Raw genomic sequence first — 17605 nt, 5'->3', positions numbered from 1 at the left:
TCTGCTTATTATAATTGATAAGACATTCTATTATGCCTCTGTATGGATACGTGTTGGATGATTGGCTGATCAAGCGATCCCCCAAATTTACATCTACCTGACTAAATAAGGTGCAACCTGGATAATTAACAAGTCCCACGTTTGCATCCCTGCCTAAGTTTGTGCCGTCAGCATCTGTGATTCTTACTCGTGTGTAGATATAGGAATCGTTTAGATCCAGGTAATCCTCTCCGGACGATGAGATTTAAACTCGATTGGACCTCCGTCTGTGATTGCAGAAACTGGTGGAATTTCAATAAAGGTCGTTTTCTCTATGGACGTTTGTGTGTATGGGACAGTAAAAAGATCGAGCTCTGTTTTTAGACATTCTCTGATTGGTTGTGTAACAGAGCCATTTAGAAGATGTCACATGCTGTAGTTTTTGAACGACTGGTTCTGGGTCTTTTCACTCCGCGTGGTTGTCTCCGTTTGGTGGCTTTCCTGGCAGGTTTTTGTCGTTTTACGCTTTTTATGCGGCGGCGTATCACGCATGCGTGCAGTGGGAGGGGTCTTAGAAGGTTTGGGTGTATACACATACAAGCTGTTGCCATCCTGCTCAGTAGATGTTGGCTTGGTTATGTTGGATATCACATCAGACACTATGCCTGATGCTGCTGTTTTTAGGTGGGGTTTGACTGTGCTGACTCCTTTTTTAAACAACGGTACAGCAATTCTAAACAGGCTGCAGAACAAACCTCCCAGACCTGCGCCATATTGCGTGCTGGTCCCAATATAACCATTCAATTCTCCACCAGCCTGATTTAAATAATATCTTACATATTTTGCTTCATCTGTGTTGTAGACAGACATCCTTATTTTTTAAAAATGGTGTCTGAAGTTGAACTTGACAAACACCTTCCCGTATAAAAAGGGTATGTGTTGATTTTGGTCGTCTTTCAAATCAATTTCTATGTCATTGATTAAGGATTTCGAGACCGGTGTGTAGTGTGGGCTGTCAAACTGAAGAATGGCTCCCCGACGGTCATCGTCTGTTATATTTATTGCTCTTAATAGCCGCGCATGGGCGTCACCCACAAGCTGGTAATCAACGATATCTGCATAAATAAAAATGTTCTATTTTCCGCCGTATACGTCTGCAGGATGTGGTGCGTATGTGTTTTTATAATGAAGTACAAACGGGTCTTCTGATTTGAATCCTAAGATTCCTGCCAGTCTCCCTCTAAATGTGAGAACTGTGCCCCTATAGGGCCCATAACACTAACATAGTTACTAACTTCACTGTATTGTGTTTTAATGTCGGTGTTATGTTTTAATGTTTTATTATCTGCGCCACAGATGCATAATGCCCCACAGACAGCTCAATCACGGTTATGGACAATGCTCCATCTTTGACTGGATCATAAATTTCCACTCGCGAATCTGATTGTGGAAAAGACAACCATAGTCTTGGGTATTGAAATTCTATAACACCGACCTCATACGGTTCATTTAAAACAACAGGTTTTGCTAGCTTTGTTCTAAAATTAGATTTCTTATTGCCTGGATAAACATGTGCTGAAGCATTCGAGAAGAGGCTCACATAAAAGCCTGCGTTGTTGTTGTTCGTTTTATCCATTCCTTCCTTCCTTCCTTTATCAGTCTTTGTCTAGTGCAGAATGAAAGTATGCAGAGCTGCGGCGTCTCTGTTAATCACACTTCAACGATGTCTTTTTCAGGGATCCATGAATTCAAATGAGAAGGCCAACCGAGCCATTTGACCAGCGCTAACTTTTTTCGGTCCTCTTTTTTCTGCCAAGTATTTTCTCTATTTGAAACCTTTTGTTTTTGTCAATAGTCACCTGCTGTGTATTCATAAATTACACCTTTCACTGCAGCTCCTGTGAGATCCTCTAGTTTGTATACGGGAGGGTCTCTTCCTAAACGCTCCTTTATGGTAAAGTACTCGTCTGTGTAGGTCTGATGGTAACCCTTTCAGAATATGCCTCGTAGTTTAGATATTCTCTCTGTATCGCCCACATTAAATTTAAAAGTCACCGGTTTTTGGGGTTTCATTTTGTACAGGGTGTTAAAGACTGCTTTCTCATTATCTTTGCACACCTCGGTGGGGTCATTTTGATAGAGCTGTGATAAGACAGGTTATAGGACTGTACAAGATCTTGGATCACATTAACATATCTTGGCGAGTTAACTGATGTTAAGTATTTCCACATTTTCCCCTTTAAGGTGCGGTTAAAACGCTCTACCACACATGATTTCATTTCACTAAAGGTTGAAAAATGTGTGATGTTATGCTGCTCCATTAGTTTTTTAAATGTTTATTATAAAATTCCTTCCCTAAATCTGTTTGGAGTTTTTCAGGCACACGGCCCTCTCTCAGAATATCACCAAAAGCCTCAGCAACAGCCTGTCCTGTCTTGGTTTCAAGGCACCTAACCCATGCATACTTAGAAAACACATCTATGCATGTCAATAAGTACCTAACATTATCATCATCCGCAGAATATTCACGCATGTCAACCAAATCAGCTTGAAACTGTTTGTCAGTCCCGTTAACCAAAACTCTATTTCTGTATCCTTGCATTTCTGTATCCTTGCATTTCTGTGTCCTCTATCCTTGCAGGTTTATGAAGAGTATATGTATATCTCCTTTTAAAAACGCTCCACGTCAGGTAATGACGGCTTTAAGCCTGTTGCCTCACTGACAGCGATACGGAGCTTCTTTACACTTCCTAAACCCCCTGGGTGTGCAGGGTTGTGATATATTTTTCTCAGCGTGTTTTCCATAATCACTCTGACCAAACACAAATACAAATGACCAGAAAAAAGTGTTAGCATACGTTTTTATTTCATTTTCTGTGTAGTGCACAGTAAGGTTTTTATAACAGATGTGCATTAAATCTTGTGTCTCCCAGACCAGTAGTTTCCAATCATGTGGAGCAGCGCTGATTTAACTCCGCGGGTGTGATGATTGGTATTTAGCAGGTATCCGACATTCTCATCAGTGGTGCAAACAATGTGCGGCACTGATCTCAGTTCACACAGAAGACGCTCTGCAGTGCTGATGATTTGTGCTTCAGCCTCACTGACACTGTATGAGCAAACAAACAGACGGATGGCCGGGATGAATCGGGGCGTCCGGAGCTTTTCCATCACCTCATCATAGTAGGTCTTGAAGAAAAACACAGGCAGCTCAAACAGGCAACTGTGTTGTAACTGGCTGGGGTGACCGGATTGGCATCCATAACATATCTCCTGCACATACTCATTCAGTGCCGTCGACAGCAGGTGGAAGGTTGTGAGTTTAATGTTGAGTTCCGTTTCCTCAGACGGGTGTGATCCTGCAGAGTCCTGTGAGCATCCTGGAGAGGGGGGCGGAGTCGGTGGGGTCTGGTGTTAGAGTGAATTGTTAAATGTTTGTCATTTTTATGTTTACCATTTGTACATTGTTTTAACTCTGATGAAAGAAATTCCACTGTCCTTCCCCCCAGATTCTCGAGGATCAAGGTGGGGGGCTGTAGTCTTTTATCACAGACACATCCTTGTGCTTCTTTTGATGTAACCTTCCTGCGTTTATGACCCTTTGGTCAGCAGGAGGTCTGACACACACACACACACACACACACACACACTTACAGAAGTTCACACATATACATACAATGCCTTGTCTGGGCGTGGCTTTGTTCTGACGTGTTTTGTGTGAACGGTCTCTCAATAAAGGCAGCAGGAGGAGGAGGATCTAGAGGTCATTTTCATGGTGGCCTCCCTTGCGCAAATAATCGATCGATCGACTGTCTTGTTTTCTTCATGATGAATAAGTCTCTAGAATTCGCGGGGCTTGTGGAAACACAGATCCAACATCTGGATTAGCAGTGCTGGAGGGGGAGACTCTGAGCGGTCCACAACATGGCAGATGTTGTCTGTAAAAGAAATCCACACATTGCATTTTTAAAAAAATATCGGGTATAATGCCAACGTCTCTCACACAGAGACAACCTACCATTTGGGTTTTTTTTGTTTTTTTCTGTCCTCAGGGTTTTTGGCCTCAACATGGCAGAAGGTAAACCAATCTTCGGGCCATGTGCGAGCCGATCATATATACAAGACGCGTCCTAATATTCTCATAAGAAGAGTTGTTTGTATGTGCTAAAAAAAACAAGCCTCAGAATGAAAACAAAATGAGGCTAATTAGTTCTTTGCCTTATATAGTGTACAAAGGTTGCAGCCTTGTTCTATCATGGAAATGTTAGTAGACTCCTATGACTCACAGAACATTTGAGCCGACCTGGTTTTCCATTTTAGGATGAAACCACTTCTCACCCACACTCTGCTATTCATCTCTGTTTTTATGTTGCGGCTTTTGAGCCGGGTCGTAACACTGAAGATCACAAAGATCAACATTAAGACCAGTCTGTGCATTCAAAGCAGTGACAGAAAAGAGTGTGGGGCATTAACCCCCACTCACTGAAATGGCATCCAAGATGCCTTCATAACTTTAAGAAAAGGAAAGAAAAAAGGCAATAAAATGTAACTCTAGGAATCACTCATTTCATCCACCTTTGCCACCATTTTCCACATTAATTAGAAGATGAAATGAATCGATTAGCTCAAAGAAATTCCACTGCAGACGAGTGTTTTGGTGGTTAACCCTTGGTAAGTCCTAAAAAAAAAAAAAAAAAGTACCCCTTATGAAGACCTAGAGCCAAAAATCGACCACGCCATAAAAAGTGCTATAAAAAGATTATACATTAATATTTTTCCACTTTAAATTAGCCAATATTTTAGACCTACTTCTCCTTGAAATATTCATATAAAGTTTTAATTATATTTCGCGATTTTAACCTTTTATATCCCAGTTTTGTCACATGAGCACACTGCCTTTTTTGGCAAAAAAAATGAAAAAATTAAATATTTTCCATAAAATACATTTGAAAGTTATATTTTATTGTACTTTTAATTAGGCCTTTGGATGGTCTAAAAATTACTACTGACCTTCATTTTGATCGGCCGTTAGTTTTTTTTGCAGGAGAACGTTTTTAACTCTTGCCCCAATAAATGCATATTACCTTGTTGCCATCTAAAATCAAATGAAAAGCATTATGTAAATAAAAATACAAGATCAGTTTGAACCAAATAAACATTTATTTTTCAACAATGAACAAGAACATGTATATGGTAAATGTAATTATGTATATTGTTGTTGGGAATGGGGAAATGTATGAGAGAGAAAGAGAGTGTGAGAAAGTGAGAAAGCAGTGAGAGGGTGGGGGGCGTGTGTGTGGCTGGGGGGTAAATGTCTTGCTCAGGTAGAGCAGTGGCTGCAGACAAATTTGCTGTGGGCTCGGCAGCTGAATTTTCCACATTTGCTGCATGTGTTTCCCACTCGCCTCCTTTTCCCAACACAGAGCTCACAGAGCTTCCTGCCCTTGGGATTTGTCACTCCAGAGGGGCCTGCAGCAGCACCATCCTGCGCATCTCTTACTAACTCAGCAGCGGCTGATGAGCGGGGAAGACGCTGTCTTTGTGACAAATGGGGCGTGATCAGGCCTTCTCCCACCTCTTCAATGAACATCCTCCTCCTGTGTGGTTTCTGCTGATGCCAGGCCTGATCCACGGAGGTCCACAGCATGAAGGCGTTGTAGAGGGAGACGTCTATGATGTGATGAAAAAGGGCCATTGGCCATCGATTGGTCCGTCTCCTGCAGGAGTAGGTGCCGACAACCTAACAAAAAATAAACATAACAAAAAAAAACCAACATAAAACCTCTGTATATTTTACACAAGAATATATGAAGAAAATGAATAAAGGTGTGCGTAACTGATGCGTAATGACACCCACCTTATCAAGGTTGTCGACACCTCCTTTGCATCGATTGTAGTCTGTGATGATCGCTGGCTTTTTTCTCTCGTCATCGCCGACCTCCGGCCTGCGATGTTTCGTGCTCAATAAAAGCACATTCCTGCCCCGTCGGGGAATGTACGACACTAGGGTCTGTTTCGCTGAAAAGGCAAAGATCGAGGAGTAGACGGCTCTCCCTCTCATCTGGCGCAAAACGGGTGGGATTCCTTTTTTGTTCTGGCGGATTGTGCCGACCAGAGCCATTTTATTTTCGAGGAGTTCCTCTGCCAGTTCAGATGAGGTGAAAAAAATTGTCGACTGTGACGACATGCCCATGGAGCCCGTCAGTCATCTGCTGGACGACCCTCATCCCCTGGTTTACCTCGGCCGGTTCGCCCGCTGCTCTCCCGGTGTAAACCTGCAGCCGCCAGGCGTATGATGTCTTGACATCGCATGCTGCCCAGACCTTTATGCCGCATTTCGCAGGCTTTTTGGGGATATACTGGCGGAAACTGCACCTTCCCTTGAACGGTACCAGCTGCTCATCCACCGTAAGGTCCCGGTCTGGACTAAACAACATCCCCAGGCGGTGTGCCCACATGTCCCATATCTGCCGAATGGGAGCCAATTTGTCCGCACGTCGTGCAGGTCGGGTGAGTTTGTCATCAAATCGGAGCGCTCTGGTTATGTGACAAAATCTTTTCTCAGCCACTGAGGCACGGAAAATCTTCCTTCCCGTTTTCTCACTCCAAAGGCTGGCGATGGCCTCGTGCTTTGACCGGTATACACCGGACAAAATTAGCAGCCCCACATAAGCGAGCATTTCGTTGCTATCTAAATCTCTCCAGAATGAGATTTAGCGTCTGCCCTGAAGGTTTGTCATTGCAACTATATGCTGTATAATCCCATCAGTTATGTACAACCTGAAGCTGGAGAGTGGGTCCGTAATTCGGGCTACGGCGTAGTGGGTCGGTCCCGGAACAAGCCCCGTGGGTGCTGCGACGTAGCGCAGCGTCTCGGCGTTTGTTGCGGACCATTTCTTCCCATCTTTGGAGGTCCACGCCGCTGCTTCCTCCGGCGTCCTCCCCTCGTTCTCATCTTCAGAAGAAAAATCAGAGGACGACTCCTGGTGATCAGTGTCGAGAGACGAATCATCCGTGTCACCCCCGGAATCAGAGTCACTCTCGGCAGATGAAGAGGAGAGATCCTCGCTGTCAGAGCGCATCAGGATGTCCACTACTTCCTCGGTACCGTGCCATCGTGAAAATGCCTACTCCCGCGCTACGGCTTATTCTTATAACCTCTCCTGCCTGCACCTGCATAAACAAGCTGAGGTTGGCGACAAAATAAAGTCTAATTTGTTTTTTATTCTTGTTTTCATGTTAGATTTGTTTGCATTGCAGGGTGTACTTCAAAGAGGGAAGGCTTTTATCTAAACTTAGAATGAGACAGACACAAATTTTTTTTCTTTTAGGCAGAGAGACCTTTATTTTATTTATTTTTAAATATAAAGGTCAAAATGCACCCTCTAACAGCCCTAAGGGCAGAAAATGGTCCCGAACGAGCAGCGGGCCAAGCTGCTGCTGCACTCGGGGAATGAGTCTGCCTTTCCCGGGTGTATGTCTCGAGCAGCCCGCTGGAAAAGGTCTATGTTCCAGCAGGCGTCACATGCGGAACAAGGGCGCCACCCGGTGGCCAAATAAAAAAATTACAATTCTAAGGCCCCTTGTCCAACACGGAACCGAAACAGAAGCCATCACCCATACGTTAATGGTAATAATTCTGCAGTGAAAAATAGCGTTTATAATGGGTTTCAATGGGGCGATTTATGGCTCTAGGACCTCATGTGGATGGCGGTTTGTAGCTTAGCCACTTTAAGCTAATCTAATAAACGGAGACTGCAATTCTAAAGAAAAAAAAAAAGGGTCGGAAGGTTTGGCTATATTCTATTCAACACAGTGAAAATGGCCTAATATTAAAAAACGCTGGGGATGAAAAATGGCTGTAGGTCCTACTGAGGGTTAAACTGCAAAGCAAGCCACGCACATGGTGCAGGCCACTTCTGTGGGCTCTATCAGGGATTTATGTGACTAGTCGACTAATTGTCACTAGTCTGTATCAGACTTACCAGTCGTTCAATCTAATTGTTAACATTTTAATTGATGCCCAATGCTGGTACATTGTGTTCTAAATGTTAGGCAGCGATCTACCACCAGATGGTGCACTGTTGTTGAGAAACGCCATAAATCTATTAATCTACCCTGATCTTCTTGTTAACACTGAGATCGCAGATACACGCAGAGGAAATTAGTTTCCTGAGAGGTGGAAAACCTCTCCTTTAGGAGAGCAGTTAAGTCAATGGGGGAGGGGCTCAGAGTAGAGTCACTACTCCTTCACATCAAAAGGTGACAGCCACCTTGGCCAGGAGGCTGTTCCAGCTGGGCACGTCCTACCAGTAGGAGGCCCCAGCATCCTTGGTCATGCTAGCCAGTTTACATCTATCAGCTGTGGTCAGGAGTAGTCCTTCCTGCTGCCCCCACAACCTGACTAGAAAACGGCTGTATAATGTATTACCTGAATCATTCTCGCCACACTTAGACGTACTTTTAGATTCTCAAATGATTGTCATATTTTAATAGAACATCTTTTGTAGTAATGCATTTTCATTTGTATTTAACAGAATGTGATAAATGGTTTAAGATACCTCTGCGTCTAGTTTGACAGTTTCTATTAATCAGTTCTGAAAATCAACTCAATATCTGAATGTTCCTTAGTTTTACATTAGTTGGTTAGTCTAATTATTTCCCCCTCGATTAGTCGACTAGTAAATAAGACGCCAGGAACATCCCTACTCTTCAGACAAAATGTGAGTATGAATTACACACCAAGGTATTAAAATGGATATGGAGTATGGCTTTGGTTTACCATAAACAGCTGATGTAAGGACATCATTAATGTACTCTGTCCAATGAACACTGGAAACAAGACTGCACTGACCTTGCTGGCAAACCTCAATGAGTTCAGAGTTTCCCCAAAGCTGTCGGGCTCCGGAGCAATGTTAACAAACATCAAGCTGCAAATAAAGACATCCAAAATTAGTGCCAAAGAATAAACAGTCACAATCTGAAGTGGTGAGATCAAACGCTGTTAAATATTTTTTGGGGATAAATTCCTTCAGTTTTATGTGTCGTCATTATAAAGATTTGTGATGTCAACAAACTCACGTTTTGCCGTTTCCCCCCCAAACATCCCTGAAGGAGGTACGTGAGCTTCGAGTTCCTGTAAGCTACGTAAGTCTCCTGGAACACAAAGGCCAAAAAAATCATTAATACTGTAAATGTAAAGAAAGCAGGTGTGACATCTAAGACTACAGAAACTGCAGCTGCAGACCTTTTTGGCCAGAGCGGCGATAACGACGCCCAGGTTGGACAGTGAGCTGTTGATGGCGGTCATCTCTTTGAAACGGTCACCCTGAGACTGGCTCTTCACCATTCGCTCACTGCCAGCCAAGTCCACCAGGCACAGAGTGGCTACACACACAGAGAAAACCAACTCTTATAGGAAGCAGTGATCCGTTTTTCCTTCCATTAAAGGTAGTTTTAATACTTTACAAAACACTTCTTTTAGCGCTCAGGGGCTCAAACATTAACGTTGAGTCATCAGAGCAGATTTTGCACTGGTTACAGTAACAATAACTAACCAGACTAAATATTATAGATCCAAAAAGAAGAAACCACATTCCTGATGCTGGTACTTCCAGTGTGATACATTTGCACTTGACATCCCTGCCGGCATTAACTCCCTCAATATCCAGCTGGAAGACTGAGTGGGAGCGAGACGAGCGGTCATTCTGGGCTGTCTGGGCAGTGGAGCGATTCTGATTGGCCAAAGCAATCAGACGGAGAACCCGAGAGGACGAGGGAACATTTTAAAATATAGAGCATCGATAAAGTTTGATGTATTTTCAAAGTTTGGTAACAATTTGTCAGCAGATTTGAAATTAATTTGTTCTGAGCTACAGATGTCTGTCTGCTGTACCTGATCCTCATTGGAGACCCGCTCATAGGTGAGATTAGTGATTGTCAATTCGTTGCTGGCTGTCTTGCGGATCTCATGCTCAGGTCTCTTGCTGGACTTGCCGGTGAACACAAGGTCCCTCAGGGTCTCATTGTAAATTTCGACGAAGCTCGCTGTGAACGTGAACTGTGAAGTGAGTGGGGGTTAATGCCCCACACTCTTTTCTGTCACTGCTTTGAATGCACAGACTGGTCTTAATGTTGATCTTTGTAATCTTCAGTGTTACGACCCGGCTCAAAAGCCGCAACATAAAAACAGAGATGAATAACAGAGTGTGGGTGAGAAGAGGTTTCATCCTAAAATGGAAAACCAGGTTGGCTAAAATGGCTGGTGCCACCAAGGCAAAGACTAGTGCACTGCCGGGAAGCTTGCCTCAGGTATGCTTTTATCCACACCTGACTAGGTGTGGCCAATTAGCACCAGCTGAAAACACTGAGACGATTAGAAGCTGCAGAGGGACGTAACATTCAGTATTGATATTTGTAAATGTAAACTATGAGGATTTATTTATTTTTAATTCTTTTCTTTTTTTTCTTTTTTCCCTCTTTTTTTCTTTTTCCAAATAAATGTCCCGATTGAGTAATGAAACTAACCCAAAGGAGAATTCTAACAATATTAGACAGGCCATTCAATATGCTTTATCGTGGACAACTCGTGGCTAAAAACCCACACACACACACACACAAACCTCTAATCAAACATGAAAACGGATAATCCAGCTGAAGCTTCAGACAGCCGTCAGACAGTGAAACACTGCCATCTGCTGGACGCGAATAACAAAGACGCTGCTTTGACGGGTGAGGGAGTTTCAACAAGTCTGCAACGACTCAAGCATCAAACTACAGAAGTATTCTAGCGGACATGGTGCTCTAATGACTGCTTCATTAACGCAGGTCAGAAAGGATCAAACATATCAATAAATCATAAAACACAAAACGTCTCTTATTGCCCAGGGCTCAGGAAGTGAGTGTGTTCCTTATAGCCTATTAAACCTTAGCAGGTTATTTTGATGTGTTACAGATGAAACAGCTATCCAGTAACATTCAGCTACAAAAACGCTTTTTTATAATTACTTTTTTACAGCTTCGCACTTTTACACAAGTTTTATCATCAGTGTCACAATGGCTGCTGCTAAAATTGAGTACAAGATATTTGTTGGCCTGATTAAAAGGTCTTGATGCGTGCTCAATCATCAGGGAAGTAAATCTCCAAAAGTTGATTCTGTTCTTCTGGACGTAGCGTTTTCAGTCAGAGAAACCAGCCGACTGAAGGAACAATGGGCTGGGAGGTCAGTTCCTTAATCATGATTATGCAAATTCTCATGACCATTGATCAACAACCGCTGATCAATGGTCCTGAGTACCATTCACAGAGAGTTGGAGAACGGCTGCAATCACAGCATTGTAAGATGGTGACAGATGTACCCTTAGGCCCCCTCCTTGATTCAGAGAGGGTCTTTCCCTTTTCACGTAAATGGCCTCCTTGACTCCGCCCTCAAACCAGCGTTCATTGCAGTTATTGTTGACAATCACATTGTGTCGTGTAACCATCCAGCTCACATATTCAATGTAAATGATTTGTTGAACTGAAGACATGATGAATGTTCCTGCATTAAAACACATCCAGCCTAGTGTTCTCACTCTCCCTAAATGGATCTGTTACATTAGTGATATATGGGAGTTGTGTTTCAGTCTTTTCCACATGAGGACATTTACATTTAGTTTTTGCTTTACTGATGAGTGGCTGGTTAACCTGCAGTGGTTGAAGTATGTGTCGGTCGTCTGGAAGAGTAGGTGTAGAAGACGTCTTTAATGAATGTAATGCTCTGAAGGTGTCAGTGATTACTGTGAATTCATTATAAAAGTGGATTTCAGTGAATAAAGTGAATAAAGACAGGCCCTCATGGTGACGCTCAGGTGTCCATAAAGTGTAACAGGAGAGCTTTGTCATACTTTCAGAGATTTTACATGAGCCAGTCTTTCAAAAATTACATAAATAAATAATTCATTCATTCATCCACAGGAAACACAATGCTCATATCTGAAAGTAAACTCTGATATATATCCCCGACTAGAGTTACTACTAAATAAAGGATCGCCCCAAAATGACTAAATATATAAAGACACTCTCCAGAAGAAGTTAAAGGGATTTTATTTATTGTACAAGCAATATCTTCATAAGAATTACAAATTCTGCAGACATATTACCTTCTTACTGAACCTGAACAACTCACACACAGACGTGTCTGCTGCTTATCTTTGTTCAAACATGATGTTTTATCTTCTCTTCAAAACACATTACTCATCTTTCTGGCATCGTGTTACATGAAAACACCTGCATTCTACCTGTGTCATTGTACCACAAAGACAATGATTGCAACACTGTGCTTGCAAAATAGAAGAAATAAGACGACCAGCAAATACATAAAAGATGGTAAAAGTGATTCCATCTTTGTGTCTCCTCCCATTGTTTCCCCAGTCTGTCTAGTTCCCATATTCCCAGGACACCGCTGGACAACAAGTGGGTATTCCAAGACTGAGAGACAGCCAGAGTTGGCAAAAGATCAGACATTCTCCACTTAAGTAGAAGTAAAAATACTATTGTTCCAGTGAAAGTTAAAGTACTGATTCAACTTCATTACTCAGCTAAAGCAAAAAAGTACAGGCTCGAAGCGCTTACAGAGAAAAGCAGACAACAGAATACAACAGAATGCTGATGGCGGCAGTAACACACACTTGGAGGAGAGGCTCCAGCCGTCCATTCCAGCCCTATCCCTAACATTAACTCTAACCATAACTTTAACCTTAACCCTATCAGGTCTTGTTTTACAAAGCGATTCATGATTAGAACAAAAAACACATTTACACATACCGATGATTTGTCACATAGCATCGTTACCTGTTGGGATGAGAACGTGTTGTTTCCAGAGCACCACAAATTGGGGTGTCTGTAGCTCAGGTAGAGCAGGAAACCTACTAATCAGAAAGTTGCTGGTTCAATCCCCGCCTGCTCCAGCCTGCATGCCAAATATCCTTGGGCAAGATGCTAACCCCAAGTTGCTCTCCGATGCATCCATCGGGAGGATGAATGCGTATTAATGTTAGATAGAAAGCACTTACAGAGAAAAAGCATAGAAAAAAGTGAGTGCATGAATGAGGCAAGTTGTAGAGAGTAGAAAGGTTTTATACAAGAACCAGTTCATTTACCGTTATATTTTAGTTTTATTTTCAGTTCTGTACTTTTTACATGTAATATTGATTCATTAGATTGACTACATGCATTAGACCTAACTTGCTGACAGCAAATTTAAACAACCGTAATAATTTATTTTCAGCGTCTGAAATATTTATTTAGTTTGTTTTTTGTTTTCTTTTTGGCTCCTGATATTAGTCAACTACTATTTGTCAATGTTGAACTAATAATGAATCTAAGAAAAGCTATTTGTCACGGTTGGTCAGCGTCAACCGTGGGGATGTGAGGAAGGAGGAGCCAGGCACGGAGCTCTGAATGCAAGCAGTGCGTTTATTTACAGTGAATGGAAAATAACAATAAATCCGCAGTGCGTTCCCGACTCCCGTGAAATGTCCTCTTCCCAGTGCTAGTGTTCCTTGTCTCCGCTCCTCAGTGTCTGAGCACCCCGTGCTCGCTGCCCTCTCATCTCCACGCTTCTCCTGGGGAGATAACAAACAGGCAGCCGTAAGACACATACAATGCGGCAGACTATCCGTACTGACTGGCCGAGAGACTAACGTGAAGTCACGCAATGATCCAGCGTCAGAGAGAGCGCCACCGCATTCTTAAGTAGCTCCTCCGACAAGGCTTGATCAGCTGTGTGATGGTCTTCAAGTGTGGCCAACCACCTGGCAGGGCCACACCCACCAGGCCTGAAGGTGCCTGTAAACGGGTGCTCTCAGAAACTCCGGCATCCACACACACACACAGATATACCTGCAAGCAGGGAGAACGAGGGACAGCACACCAAAAACACACATGTCCATAACTGCTGGGTCGTTTAGACTCCTGAGCTGTGCACGAGGGGTCGAACACCCACTGGAAGGCCGGGCACTGGTTTTCAACCGTAATATACCTGATGTGCTCAGGTAACCTGTAGCGCCATGAAACCACTGTCACACCAGGGCGCATAAGAAATGATGCTTTAAGAGACTGATGGGATCGGGCAGCAGGGAAAACATCCACAAAATGCTACTTTCAGTTTGACTCCCTAAGACTACCTAAACTAAGTAGAGTCATTACATGCTTGTTAAAAGCAAACTCTCATATAGTTTTTAATGTGCTTCTTTCATTACAATGACTAGATAAAGAATGTGGCCCTGTCTCTATTTAACACTGGCTACCCCAAAATGTTTCCAAACCTACAACCGTAACTTTCACTGAGAGATTTTTAGATACGGTTATTGAAGCTGTGGGGTTAATTTTTTAAGTAACATGAGAGAGAGGCAGCAGCATACTGTTAGATTATAATATTATTTTATGCCATGTTATACCCCTAACTAAAGATTGTGAATTATTATGTAGTTTTAGTTTGCATTATTCTCCTGAATTAGAAGAAGCTGACAACTATTGCATTAGTTAAACTGATTTGCATTAAAGTAGACTGCTGATTTATTGTGGATGAATGATATTGTTTTATGATGCATAATACTGCTGCAGAAAGCCATCGCCTTATTTGTCTGATTAGAAGAGAACAGAGCATGCTGGAGTTTTCTGCCCCAACTCAGCAGGAGCAGATAAACGGGGAGCCAAGGTCGTAGCTTAGGCGCCGTGTGAGAGAAAAGCATGTGAATGTTTAGGCTTTTATGATAAGGTGGAGGCACCAGAGGCTATAAGAGTTTGAGCAATGCTCCACCATTTTGAGATCTGAGGCTGTCTGCATCAGTGTCCATCTCCCACGCGTGTGATCATCATCGTTTGACTCAACCCGACCGGACCAGTGTTGTTATTGTGATTTTTCTCTTGTCTCTTGTCTCCATCCCCATATTTTGAACCATAACAATACACACAGAGCATCAGTGATAGAAAGCTAGGCTAACATAGGGTAGCTACCTGTTCAAGGAGAAACATGTATAGGCCCATCTCAAGTGCCAGTGAACATCTAAATGATTCAGGGAAGACTTTGGAGAAAGTGCTGTGGGGAGATGAAATGAAATTCCAATTATGTGGCTTTAACTGACCTTTTGAAATAGGAGTGTGATGCAAAAAATAGCATCCCCGCAGTCAAGCAGAGAGATGGAAACATTATGATGTGGGCTACAGGACGACTTAGTCGGGGTTCCAAGCAGTCAGGAAATGTGACATCGTCAGACTGCAGGCCACGGATTGGCTCGTCAGTCGCGGCACTCAATGAGTCATGAGACGGTGTCTTTCACTAAAATCAAAACTGCAGTTTTTTAAAAACCCTGCAACAAGGCAAATAGCTGCACAACACCGTGGTTTCCAAGTGTGACAAAAAGCCACAGATACATCATTCACACATTCACACACTGGTGATGGCAGCTACATTGTAGCCACAGCTGCCCTGGGGCGCACTGACAGAACATTGCAGAACCTTCAGCACCTCGTATGAAAAATATTTGACTGTGTGCATGCTTTTAGCACTGTTTGGATTTGAGAAAATCTAAAATAAATCGAAATTTGCTTTTAGTAGTTGTTTTATAAAGTTCAGTGGTATATTATGCATACAATAGGACATCTATTTAGATTTACATCTTCCACAGAAAAAACTGCACATTACTGAAACTTAGTATACTGGACTTTGTTGTTGTCCCACACAGGTTCAATTTCGAGTGGTAGATGGCTCAGTGCTCAGTCAACCAAGATTTTATGATAGTGGGCACAATGAGATAGATAAGCTGCTTGTAAACAGTACTTTTATGCTCTCTTTTTCCATTTGGATAAGAAAGAAAGAACCAGGAAACAAAGGCAAACAAATAATCTGTGCCTTTATCCCAGATTCACATTATAGGAACAGCTGCTCAATGACCACTGTAGTCTTTGCTTACTGCACTTTTATCTAGATCTATGCAAAGTGATCCACTACACCTACTTTTACAGTTAAATCATTTTATGAGCACTGATGCCATTTTAATCTGAGTTTCTACTCAAATACAATCAGTAAAGAAAAACACAGTCTGTGACGTTTGTTTTGAAGGAAAAGGTATTCCCTGCAAATGTTTATCTGTGTGAGACTATTCAGAAAACAGTCATTTTGTTTTATAGGTGAGACACTTGGCCTCTTTTTTCCTTGTTCTACGTTTGTCTTTTGTCCGATTACTCTGGAACACAAGATGGAAAACTGATATTCTCATGTTAAAAATATAGAAAAAGGATTTTATCACCCATAAATGTTAACTTCTCATGCCTCTAAGCACAAGCAGGAGCAGAAGTGCCCTCTGCAGTTTGTGTGTGGAAGTGCAAAAGCTTACAGCACCTGGTTTTCCCAGGCGGTCTCCCATCCAAGTACTGACCAGGCCCGACCCTGCTTAGGTCACGATATCGGGCAAGCAGAGCTGAAGAGGAGGATGCAGGAGGCCTGTGTGTGTTCAGCAGCCTGCTGCATTGGAGTTTGCCTGGTAACAGATGACTCAAACAGCCCACACACCCGCTGGACGTGACCGCAAACATGCCCCCCTACACCTTTTACATAGCCCGGCTGCTCGAGTTCTTTTGCTGGTTTTTCCCGCGACCCCCCACCTTCTTCAAATCCAACAAAAGTGGTATCAAACGTTTATGCTACGTTTGTGCTGTAAAAATTTTTGTTTGTGCTGCTATCATTTTAAAGATATTCAAGAAAATTTCTAGAGGTCCCCAGAGGTCAACCAGCCCCCCCACATTAATTAAATCAAACAAAACTGGTGTCAATCAACTGTGCTACGCTTGTGCTGGTTTGTGCTGCTAAAATTCTCGTTTCTGCTGCTTCTGTTTTAAAGATATTAACGAAAATGTAAAGGTCAAAAGGTCTCTTCAGTATCCTTCCTGATGGCAGCAAACTGAAGACGCTGTTGAAGAGATGAGTGGAGTCACCTGTAATGAAGAGGACCTTTCGAATGAGGCAGGCACAGTAGATCTCCTGGGGAGGGAGGCAAGAGAGGACCCTGCAATCCTCTCCACTGCTCTCACTACCCGTTGTCATATTTTTCCTGCAGGACCCAGTGCAGGAGTCATACCACACAGTGATGCAGTTGGTGAGGATACTTTCAATGGTGCTCTTTAGAAGGTGCTCATAGTGGGGGTTGAATCTCTTGTCAGCAGAGTGAAGAGAATTGTTATGTGCATTATTATTCAGCCCCCTTTGGTCTGAGTGCAGTCAGTTGCCCATAGACATTGCCTGATGAGTGCTAATGACTAAATAGAGTGCACCTGTGTGTAATGTAATGTCAGTACAAATACAGCTGCTCTGTGACGGCCTCAGAGGTTGTCTCAGAGAATACTGGGAGCAGCAACACCATGAAGTCCAAAGAAACACTCTGATGGACGTGTGGACAGCAATGCTGCCTTGAACAGTACCGATGTTTCAGGGCTGGGTGACGTTGTTGGGTGGGACATCTACATCCTGACATATCAAGGTTACTTTACTTTTAGGTCAATTTGCTTTACAGAAAAATAATAGCATTTGTCATCAAGATATTTATATGACTGCACTTGCTCAGGTTTGTCCGGATTTCAAACTGTTCT

At 42.8% G+C, this 17605-nt stretch overlaps 1 protein-coding gene across 1 annotated transcript; it reads right to left on the bottom strand.

Moving 5' to 3' along the window:
- Nucleotides 1–3671: 3671 nt before the first annotated feature.
- Nucleotides 3672–12805, bottom strand: LOC147336307 (carboxy-terminal kinesin 2-like). The gene is made up of 7 exons (XM_086286170.1): nucleotides 12785–12805; nucleotides 9875–10039; nucleotides 9605–9761; nucleotides 9227–9366; nucleotides 9061–9135; nucleotides 8834–8909; nucleotides 3672–3917 (listed from the first exon to the last, which is right to left on the bottom strand). The coding sequence occupies exons 1-6, from the start codon at nucleotides 12803–12805 to the stop codon at nucleotides 8895–8897; spliced, it is 573 nt and encodes a 190-aa protein (XP_086142296.1). The 3' UTR covers nucleotides 3672–3917; nucleotides 8834–8894.
- Between the last annotated feature and the right edge of the window lie 4800 nt (nucleotides 12806–17605).

Source organism: Aulonocara sp. 'chitande type north' Nkhata Bay, linkage group LG3 (assembly GCF_057382095.1).
Source record: "Aulonocara sp. 'chitande type north' Nkhata Bay isolate Kocher_YH1m ecotype deep benthic linkage group LG3, A_spYH_male_GT1.1, whole genome shotgun sequence".
Taxonomy (NCBI): Eukaryota; Metazoa; Chordata; class Actinopteri; order Cichliformes; family Cichlidae; genus Aulonocara; species Aulonocara sp. 'chitande type north' Nkhata Bay.
Note: the sequence above shows the minus strand (reverse complement) of the source record. Positions and strands in the feature narration are given on the sequence as shown.